At 27.3% G+C, this 11,840-nt stretch overlaps 1 protein-coding gene and 1 non-coding gene across 2 annotated transcripts; both read left to right on the top strand.

Annotated features, from left to right (window-relative positions):
• The first annotated feature begins 2,943 nt into the window (after positions 1-2,943).
• On the top strand, positions 2,944-3,050 carry LOC128286209 (small nucleolar RNA R71). Its single transcript, XR_008276754.1, has one exon. It is a non-coding gene; the product is annotated as a small nucleolar RNA R71 (small nucleolar RNA).
• Positions 3,051-6,289: 3,239 nt separating this feature from the next.
• Positions 6,290-7,624, top strand: LOC108477055 (LOB domain-containing protein 38-like). The gene is made up of 2 exons (XM_017779482.2): positions 6,290-6,709; positions 6,797-7,624. The coding sequence occupies exons 1-2, from the start codon at positions 6,526-6,528 to the stop codon at positions 7,309-7,311; spliced, it is 699 nt and encodes a 232-aa protein (XP_017634971.1). The 5' UTR covers positions 6,290-6,525; the 3' UTR covers positions 7,312-7,624.
• The last annotated feature ends 4,216 nt before the right edge of the window (positions 7,625-11,840 follow it).

The following is an 11,840-nucleotide window of genomic DNA, read 5'->3' as shown; positions in this document are numbered from 1 at the left end:
TTGGTTGGATATTGAAATATGAGGAATTGTGATTGAATTGAAAGCGAATTTGAAATAGAAAAATGATTTGAATACCCTATTAACTAGTCGGACTGAGTCGGATATAATTGGCATGCCATAGGATTTGAAGTGTTCAGCCTTCGAGTGCCATCTTGGTGTGTTTGGTTGGAATCAGTATATCCGCCAAAGTCGAGTCTTGTTAATAGGGTAAATATGAATATTAAGTAAAATTGGAATAAGAATTAAATTTCCTATTAACTTGTTGGGCTAGTCGGATATAATTGGCATGCCATAGGATTGAAAGAGTGCAGGATTTATCGACTTTCTTGATCGGTCACTTTATGTGCCGTATTTTAGGCACTTATGTGCTAGTTACTTATTAACGCCATCGCTATCTTTACCGATTCGGCACTTTGTGTGTCGAATATTATTATTACTCTATCATTACCGATTCGGCACTTTGTGTGTCGAGTATTATTATCTTATTACGTTATCGATTCGACCTTGTGTGTGTCGAATATTATTCTTATTACCATTCTTGATTGACCTTGTGTGTGTGTCGAATATTATTCTTATTACGTTACCGATTCAGCATTTTGTGTGTTGAATACTATTATTGTTACTGTTACTATTTCGGATTTGTTCCGATGAGGTACTCTGTGTACCGTCATCGCTCGTTATTCTTATTCTTTGTTAAAACCGGCCGATGAGGCACTATGTGCCGTACTGGTGTGTTGGTTGGATCCGTGTATCTGTCGGAGTCTGAGTCATGTTAATAGGGGTAAATAAAGGTATAAAATAACTGATTATTACCGAATAATTGGTATTCTTGAATAATGAATATTCTTGAATAATTGATCATTCTTGAATAACGATTATCCTTGAATGAATGATCGCTCTTGAATAACTTAATAGTTCTTGAATATCGATTTCTTGAATAATTGATATTCTTGGATAACCGATCAATTAATCGATACTGAATAACTGGTTATTATTGAATAATTGATTGTTACCGAATAATCGATATTCTTGAATAAATAATTATTCGAGTGTTAATGAACATTACTGATTGATTAATTGCTATTGAAAAATAATAAATGATTTGAAATTTAAAGTAGACCAAAACATTGGTTGGAAAGTGAATGTTTGAATTCTCATTGAGTTTGAATAGTTCAATATATATAAATTAATATGTTTTATAATTGTTTAAGTGTTCGATTATAGAAATACCACCGAGTGTATACTCAAAGATACGGTTTGTTTAAATGCGAGTTAAGTTAAGGCTAGACTGTTAAATCAGCATTTCAGGCCGATCCCGAATTCAATGAGGTAAAGTATGTTGAGTATTGATAATGGCATGTACCTAGGATGTTTAATGAGAGTCATTTAGATTGTAAAAGTATTGATGAAATAAGTAAATTATGGTTGGCAACGGTATATAGTATGAATTTTGAAATTTATAAAAAAATTCGTATTGATTCTAAATTAGTTCCAAATTGAATTTACTGTCCATATTGGACCGCGAGGGCCCATTAAAGGGACGACATCTTAAAACTAGGATGAGTGTGAATATTTATTTTAATTAATGACTGAAATTGGATCTGTCTTGTTGGTAATGTCTCGTAACCTGATACAGCGACGGTAAAGGGTTAGGGGACGTTACATTTTATCTGCAATTTTGGTGACACTGTTCACAATTTGGTGTGTTGGATGGACGAGTTCTTGGGAACTCGATTTTGGCGTGTAGCGGAGATGGGTAGGACTGTTTTCATAAAATCTACATCGTTGTATGAAATGTGCATTGACATGATCATGCATAGTATAAGTGTGAAATATTGAGTTATATGAAATTGATATGATTATTATGATTATATAATGTATATGTTTATATGTATATGACTGTGTTTATGTTAATCTCACACTGAGTTTTATACCTCACCTCCTTTTAGTTTTCTAATTTTACAGATAACCCCGAGGTTAAGATTCAATGATGACATTTGGAGGAGTTACTCAGAATTCTTTTTAAATTAAAGTAATTAAATTTTATTTCGATATGTTGATATTTTGGGATTGTAATAAGTTTGAGTATGGATTGTGGAATGAAACTTTATTTTGGGGAATTTTCATTCTGATTTGCATAAATTGTTTGCATGACATTAGTTTTAAAAACTGCATAAATTAGTGTTTGATAAGATTTCGCTTGAAACTCGATTTTTGAAATAGAATCTATCAATAACACATTTTTCCATTGTATTTTTGAAAAATGAGATTTTAATAAAATTAGACTTAGTTTTCAAAATTATTAATGTTTACAAATGAGTTTTCTAAATATATTTGATTTATGAAGTTAATATGTTTATGTTTTTTATTTCGAAATAATGACAAATAACCAAGTTCTCCAATTTTGAATAAAAATACAAATGATTTAGAAGTATGATTGAAAATCCGAAATAGTTTTGAATAAATGATTTAATGTTTCCAATTGAGATATTATTTATTTCGATTCCTAAAATTTGTATAATTTTTACGAAATTAAAATAAATGCTTTATTTCATTTTTTTTGAATTGATAAGCCAATAGTTTTAAAATATTATTTTTCAAATTTTCGAAAGTTTATTTCGGCCATTTTTTTGGACAAATGGTTTTGAAATGAGATTGAAAATAAAGTTGAACATTCAAATTTACTAGTTTTGAATTAACTGCGCAAATGGTTTAAAATAAAATAAAATAAGTACATTTGAAATCAAGAAAGTCTTTTTTGAGTCATTCCAGTGGCCAATGTAGCTTTTCGATAAAGTCTTTTTTGAGTTATTCCAGTGGCTAATGTAGCTTTTCGATTTCAACTATAACGACTGGGTCGAGTATGGAGTGTTACAGTTTAGGCTTGACTTAATGTGTCTGTCAACACCGTTATAGTATATTTGGATTTAGAGCTACACATGCAGTCCATGTTGTGGGTACTTCTTTAGCATAGTCTTGAGACGTTCTCATGCCTTATACAAGGACTCACCTTCGTATGGTTTAAAATTGGCGATTTCTTACCTAAGTTGAATGGTTCTACTTATTAGGAAAAACATTTAGAGAAATTTTTTCGCTAGATCATTTCATGTGGTGATGGAACTCGGCTCTAGTGAGTCAAATCAATCGACCCCATTGTCACATAATGAGAATGGGGAAGTGTTGTAAAATTATTGATAAATGGTTATCCATATACAATTCTCTAAAACTCCTAAGAATTTATTCTCACTTGTAAGCCTTAAAATATTTTATGGTGTCTTAATTTTCTTATTTATGCATTTGTAACTTATAGTGATTGAATCTCTATAAATAAATTATATGTATAATTTGAATTATCCTTTTATTTTTGTCTACTATTCTCTCTAACTTTTATTACGAATTCTTTTAATTACATAATAATTCAGCGTACTCAATGGATACCTCGGAAAAACAAAAATTTAATAATTATATAATAATAATAAATTTTTGCCGGAACCAAAAACTAAAAACAATAATGAAAAGATAAGGTTATTAATTATCACTTGGACATAGTAATCATGCTTTTTAATTTTATTTTTATAATAAAAAAAGGTAGGATCAGGAATTGTCTTTTATATTACTGGTATTTACTATTTTCACCTTAAATTTAAATCCAGAAAATTATACTTTTATTTGGATGCATGCATTTCTATTCATCACGACTTGCGAGATGTATAAGGATGAAGTTAGAAAATATTTTTAGGAAATTATATTAAAATTTTAATTTTAATAGTTTATATTTTTATAATTTTAAATAATTAAATTAAAATTTTATAATTTTAAGAAATTAAAGTACAATTTTATTTTATTAATTTAAAATTTTAAAAAATTAAATAATTTAAATTGTAACTTTTCATTTTAGGGGCTGGAACCTTGCCAGCCCTAGATTCGCCTGTACATATGCATAAAAGGAGATCAAGGCAAATCCAAAATTTAAAGGTATAAGTAATATTAAAGGGAATTCCAAGTTAATTACATGAATTAGTTGTGAGGAGTTTAAACTAAATGTGTTAAAAAGGAAATATGTTGGCTCATAAGCTATTTAAATTTGGTATTTTCGAAATAAATTTTGTTTTAATAGCTTAAATATTTTAATGTTTACCTTAAATAACTTTTGACTTTAATGAACCCTTTTAATTAATATCGAAAAATTTTAATTCCAACTAAAATCATAGCTCAATTCATCAAATAAATAAATTTTATAAAACAAGTAAGACCAATTTAATTTTTATTTTAAATTGAAGTTAAACTCTAAAAGTAAAACTTAATTTTGAATATCAAAGTCGAGCTTCTTACGTCTTTAACTAACTTAACCACACACCCTCCACTAGGATCTATACCAATGCAAAGCAACACCAGTATTTGTTGGCTATAATAGATTACTTCTTCTTAAAAACTTGGGACACTTTTTGGATGATGATAATATCAGCTATCTGAATTAAATTTTAAAAAATTATCTTTATTGTAGGAGACAACATCTTATTATAGTTATTTTAATAAAATTGTAACTCATAATAATAAAAGGTATGGTTGAGTTGGATTTTAGAATAAAATTATGATTAATGTATATATATTTTTGTTTATTTAAAAGAATAATTTGATTTAAACAGAATTTCACTCATTCAATCTAAAGAAAAAAATTACAATAATCAATCAAAATAGATCTCAATCTACATATATAATTCTTTTTTTAAATTATACATATGATGTGTTGATAATAGATTCTAGTGAACTTCCTTCTAAAAAGGACTTATTAACTGCACCTCTAGGTATGGTTGTGTTTCTTAATGTCACTCAAAACCATCAATGATTAAGTCTATAAAAATACTATATCCCACTAGCCTTACAATATAACCCCTCCCATCGACCCCAAGAACATGTGCATTCCATGGCCTTGCCATACCATCATCAATCTCCATTCACCCCCTATAAAAATCAAACCACTTCCATTATTTAAAATACCCTTGCCTTGATTCAAGACTACTTTATTTCAACTTCTTTTTATTATTAAAAAAATCATAAGAGGACGGAAACTAAATAAATAAATAAAACGAAAGATCACCAATAATTGTATTCGGTCGAATAATATACTAAATTGAATATTTATTTCACGTATAGTGTAACTAAAAAATCTTAAGTATATTTAAAATGGTAAATTACACGTTAGTTGTTAAATTATGAGTAAATTCTCGTTTTAGTTACTTAATTAAAAAGTTACAATTTGATCACAAAACTATTTAAAAGTTTTTATTTAAGTTATTGAATTATTCAAAAGTTTTTATTTAAGTCACTTGCTTGTTAAGTCTTTTTAAAAAGAAAAAGTTATGCCAATGAGCTCCAAGCGACGATTCGACAATCAGTACAGTGGATCAATACTAATCAACAAGTAGAAGAACATACCTTAAATCCAAGTCAAATTGATGGTTAATATATGAGATCGAAAAAAAACTTTTTTGAATTCGTAGATTTTTTTACTTCTAAAGTTGTTTCATATAAAAAAATGTTAAATTGTATAAAAGAAGGGGAAAGAGAGCTTTCAATTTATCCATATAGTGCAAAAAGAGAAAGCAATATAGTATCAATTTTATCAGTCCAATGACTTAAATGAAAACTTTGAATAGTTTAATGACCAAAATGTAATTATTTTAATTAAATATCTAAAATGAAAATTTACTCAAAATTTAGTGTCTAATGATGTAATTTACCCTTAAAAATAACTCTTTTATTAAAACAGACCTTGTATATTTATTTTTAATGACGTAATAACTAAGAACCATAACCTTTTATTAAAATGAAAAAGAATATATAATTGTTTTAATGTTAAAGAGACGACCATCCGCGGAAACAAGGAGCCGTTTCCGCCCAAGATTTGGAATCTAACCTCCGTCACCGCATTTCCCCTCATCCCAACAAACACTTCACCGCACTTTCCCCTATAAACCCACCAAAGGCTTGCAATGCGGACTAAGCTTTTTGTATACATTCAACTTCTCTTTTTATTTATATATAAATTTAATCCTAATAATATTCATATATTTATATATATTGGTGTATCATAAACTCAACGAGGAATATGTCAAGACTTTAACCATCGACTTCGAATATCCAATGTAAAACTTTTATAATCATTTATTCTGGCGATATTTATTAAGGTGAATAATAAATAGTGTGCGAATTCAGATTTAAATATTACAAAAATTATAAATATGATGTAATCCCTAAACCAAGTTAACTCAACCCTCCTTACCCTTGAGTTTGATTTCAACCCTTTTTGTTGCCTTTAAAACCCTCCAAAGTCTTTCCCTTCCCACCCTTAATTTCCCTTCTCAGTTCTCCCTCTCTTCTCTTACACTGCCAGTTCCATTTCCCTTATATATATATATATTATATGTATAATTTTCTTTTCTGTTTCTTGTAAACCAACGGTCAACCCTGGGAAACTTTTGGCATAAGGGAGGGAAGAGCAGTGATTATTGGTGTTGTTGAATCATGAGTTGCAACGGGTGCCGCGTCTTACGAAAAGGATGCAGCGAGTCATGTATTTTACGACCTTGTCTGCAATGGATCGACGGCCCTGAAGCGCAAGGCCATGCTACTATTTTCGTCGCCAAGTTCTTTGGCCGTGCGGGGCTCATGTCCTTCATCTCTGCCGTGCCAGAATCTCAACGTTCTGGTATATATCCGCGCTCAACTTTCCCTTTCTCTGTCATATATTTCTGAGTTTTGGTTTGATTTTTTTTTTAATGAAACTTTCGATCAGCTTTGTTCCAATCACTGTTGTTCGAAGCTTGTGGTAGAACAGTGAATCCAGTGAACGGAGCTGTCGGACTTTTATGGACAGGGAACTGGCATGTTTGCCAAGCGGCAGTTGAAACTGTCTTACGAGGAGGAACTGTACGGGCGGTGCCTGAACTTATGGCTCCCACACCAGCATCCGATGAAAAATCGGAAGCTACTACGATTACGTACATGTTGAAGTTGCAAGAAACAGCAACGAAATTTAATTCAACCTGTCGGTTTTCCACTTCAAGATCTAAGGTTTCACCTAAGCGCATAAAAGTTGAAGAATTCAGTAAATTTCAGCCGTCCGATCTAGATCTTTGCTTGACTCCAAGCTCCACAGGCAACCGGCTTCCGGATAACAGACGACCGGGGACTCCGTCATTGAACTCGGAGGAATCTGTTACGACGACGTGTTTTGAAAGTGGGTTTGCAGATCAACAACGACAAGGTGGAGAAACAGATAGAATTAAGTTATTAAACTTGTTTGTTTGAAGAGAAAATTGTTTAAAAAAAGAGAAAAAGTCTGACTGTAATATTCTTCTTCACTACCACGTTTTCTGATGTAGTTCTGAGGATGGGTTTTCTCGGAAAATAACTTTCCGGTGAGTTTTTGTAAATTACCGGCACTGGAATTCTCTCTCTTATTTTTTGCTTTACAGTATTGAAACTGTTAAAAGGAGGAGAAAAATGAAAGTTGGTCGGTAATCTTTAAAATCATCTCTTTTTTTTTTTTTTACTACTTTGTATCTTTCTTCTTTGTGTTTAGTATTGAATGTATGAAATGAATAAATCAAAATTATTGAAACATTTCCCAATTCATGATGATGGGTACAGTATCCTGTGATGCATTTTAGAATTTAGTTTTGTTTGGGTTCGAAAGTGAAATTTAGATAAATTATCTCTAACAACTATGAATTTAAATGTTTGGAAAAAAGTTGCTAGGTGATAACTATTTGTAAAAATATTTTTATGGCATGCTAGAATTCTTAAAATATCATAATCCACATGCTAACTATTATATTACTGTATTTCTAAGTAGAATCGTGACCCATGTATTCAACCAACCAGGAGAATATGTAATTTGGAGTATTGTTTTTCTGCTTTGATTGTTTAATATAAGGATTAAGTACGGAAGTATACTGTGTCTATCCTAACACTTACTAGCTCTTATGAAAACTCAATCATGGTAATAAAAACTCTTAAGTAATAATGAGCTCCATATCTTTTTGGTAATAGTATTGTGGACAAAAAAAAATATTGCGGAAAAAATTTCTTTTAGAGATATGATACAACTTAATTTTGAATTTCAATATAATTACTATTTATCATAAATTTCCGTACAAAATTTAATCCGAATTAAATTCATATAAAGAGTTTAAGAAAAATTTATAAAGAGTGTAAGAAAAATTTAAAGTAAATTTATAGAAAAACTTAATTAACTATTCAATCATTCTTTAAAAATTAATAATTTAAATTAATTTAATTTAGAAAATATCTCTTTAAAATTATGATTAATTATATAAATAATTCTAATCAAAATTAATTATTACAAACATTTAATTAAATAAATTAACTTTATATAAGAAAACTAAAATAAAATAACTAAATCTCAGTAATAAAAGAACTTGTAACTCCTGAATTTTGAAATGCCAATGGGATATGGGAAAGTTTTTGCAAGGCAAATACGTGGCGATGAGTGTATGCCTTCATTTTCAATTGGAGAAAAAAATGTTAGAGCAGAAGCAACAAAAGGAAGGGAGAGTGCGAGTGGCGTACCTAAGTTGTACCTTTAAGGGTCGTCCATTTATGATTTATCCCACAAACACCAAATTTTCTTCCATGGTCATTGCATCGTGTCCCCCACTTTCCGAAGCTAGCGCGTTACATTCATTCTCCATCGTCCAAATTCCAATCATAAACATGGTGATGGTGTCATTCATCAAAATTTCTCGTCATAGTTATCCACAATTATTATACAAATATAATATTAAAAAAAAGGGAATGGGAAATAAGGGAGGCGGTTGGGTTTGGAGGCCTTTCCGGCGCTAGACAGACAAAGGCTGATTGCTGCAGGCGGCATTTGGAGTGCTCAAAGAGGCGTAAGAATATTCTTTTTGGAAGGGGTGTAGGGGAACCTTTGAAATCCCCAAGATTCACAAAGAAAGGGTTAAAATAAGTCCATAATTTTTTAAATTTAAATTTTTATATTTTTATTTGTAATAATTTAATTCTGTTTCAAAATTTAGGTCCAATTATTAACATTATTAAATTTTTTGTTAAATCTATTAGTGTGATATTCTGAAATTAAAAAATTCACTTAATAATCATATAACTAAAAAAATGTATTGAATCTAAATATAACAAAATAATTTTAACAATGCTAATAATTGCATATGAATTTTAAAATCTTAAAAGTAGAGGAACTAAATTTTTAAATATATATAAATTAAATTTTAAATTTACGAAGAATATAGAGACTAATGACATTTTAACTTCAATAATACCTTACCTTCTAGTTTATTTCTAAATTTATGTGGTAAAAAACCGTATATTTATGATTTAACCTATCTCGCTAAGATAAAAACCACAACACCCAACATTGCTCCATGGCTTGGAAGAATATATATATATATATATATATATATATATATAATTCTTAAAACTATTCATAATCATCCCATAAATAGGAAAATAAATGTAGTTCAATGATCTCGAACCACGTTTCCTTGCACTAGTAACAATATCGATATTAACCAAATTAAGACTCAGTCGACTAGCTTGAAAGAATTAAATTTTATCTAAAGATTAAAAACATTCGAATTATCATATTCTCATTTTAAAAGTTATTAGTATGATCGTCATCGACTTATTAATTATTAGATTTTTGAAAAATGTAAATACTTTTAATTAGGTTTATTCATTGAATATATATCCAAACTAACAGATATTTGGATATTTAGACAGATTTAGCTATCTTCTTTTGTTTTCCGCTTCCTGTTATTTATATCCAAATTGCTTTAGATTTATTTTCAATTATATATATATATATATATATATATTTTTTTTTTTCTGTCTAGATCTGATCTGAATTCCAATAATAAAGATTTGATTTGTAAAATTTAAGAAAAAAGTAATAGTAATAATATATCTAATTTAGTAAATGTTGGAGCATATTAATAAAAGTAATTTTAAAATAAATAAGTTTACAAGTTTAAAAGCAAATATTTAACTCACAATTTGCTTTCATAACATTCAATTTATGCTAAATTAATTGATTTATTCATGCAATGCACGAATTAATTATATATCAATTTACATTATTATTTTTAAATTTTGTAAGTTGCATTAATAATATGAGTACAAAATTAAAGTATAATAAGTTTAATTTTAAAAGCAAAATAATTGATATTAGAATCAATTTAAAAAATACTATTTTATAAATCAAATAAAATTAACATAAATAGCGATTATTAATCCAACCTATCAAAGTTTAGGTTGTTAAATATATTTTTAAATATCACTAGTTTTAACTCCCCGCTTCGCTGGGGATCTACAATTTTTTATAATTTATTTGATTATAAATAATGTATGTTATTTTCAATTAATAAATAATTATTTGATTATTTTTGAAGTTCTAAAATATTATTGATATATTATAACATTTTAATCATGGAAATTAACTTGTGATTCAACAAATAATTAATTTGGAATAAGGGTATGTTTGTTTACATGTAAAATGTTTTACGGAAAATATTTTCTGTATTTCCTGTGTTTTTTCACAGAAAATAATTTGGTCAACGGAAAATGATTTACAGGTCAAAGTAAAATAAGCCATTTTTCCTGTAAAATGACTTACCATTTTGAAAAGCATAAGTTATTTTCCGAAAAAGAGCTCATCTATAGATAATTTATTTTTATATAAAATTAACTTAAATCAAGCTTAATATTTTTATATTGATAATAAATTTTATTTTTATTTTAAAATATTTAAAATATTATTTTTTAATATTATTGAACATATATATTTAATTATTTATATTTAGTCATATAATAAATTATTAATATAATAAATATAATTTTTATTTTAATAAATTATTTAATACTTCAATTTTATTTTAATAATAAATTTAAAAATAATAATTTTAAATAATATTATTGACATATTATTGAAAATATTCAATATTAATATTTTAATAATAAATATTTATTACAATTATAAATATATTAATAATAAATGTTTTGTAATATAAATTTAAAATATGTTATAAGTCTATATACACTTCACAGATTTGTAATTTATTCTTTGTACTTTTATTTTCAAGAATTTAGTCCATTTACTTTTCAAATTTAAAAATTAAGTCCAACTATTGACATCGTTAATTTTTTTGACAATTTTGTTGATGTCACATTTTAAATAAAAATACCCACTTAGTAGTCATGTAATTAAAAATGACGTTGTAATGAATTTGAATTTAATATAATATTTTTAATATATGCAAAAACAATGTAAAATATAAAATTATAGATAAAAATAAATTCAATTAAACAATGAAAAAAACTCAAATGTAAGTTTGTTTAATTGAAAATAACTTTTATGAAATATTTTAAAGAAATATACTAAATGATAGAAAATATTTTATATAGATTCATTCAAACACCAAAAATATTAGCTTTTCCAGAAAAATAAATCATTTTCCAAAAATCATTTTCTGAAGTCATTTTAATGAAACAAACAGAGCTAAATTTAAATCCAAATTCAAATCCAAATTTATTCAATAATTATTTTAAATCACATAAAAATATTACACTTACAAAAGTCACACCAACACTATATGAATACGTGAACCAAATTATCTATATAAAATTTTATTAATGTGTAAAAGTTTGTATTAAAATCATTAATACAAAACCTTATGTTTATAAATTAAATCATTATAGCAAATTATACAAATATAATCCAAGAATATTAAATAAAAAATCAATTTTTTAAAAAAATGCAACATACGAAAACAATTTAAATA

This window comes from Gossypium arboreum, chromosome 12 (assembly GCF_025698485.1).
Source record: "Gossypium arboreum isolate Shixiya-1 chromosome 12, ASM2569848v2, whole genome shotgun sequence".
NCBI classification, from domain to species: Eukaryota; Viridiplantae; Streptophyta; class Magnoliopsida; order Malvales; family Malvaceae; genus Gossypium; species Gossypium arboreum.
The sequence above is the reverse complement of the archived record's forward strand: the minus strand, read 5'-3'. Positions and strand labels throughout refer to the sequence as shown.

Bases quoted from the DNA above. Each gene is read 5' to 3' on its own strand.
- LOC108477055 (XM_017779482.2), top strand. From the start codon at position 6,526: ATGAGTTGCAACGGGTGCCGCGTCTTACGAAAAGGATGCAGCGAGTCA. The intron at 6,710-6,796 runs GTATATATCCGC...ACTTTCGATCAG, and splicing joins GCCAGAATCTCAACGTTCTG to CTTTGTTCCAATCACTGTTG.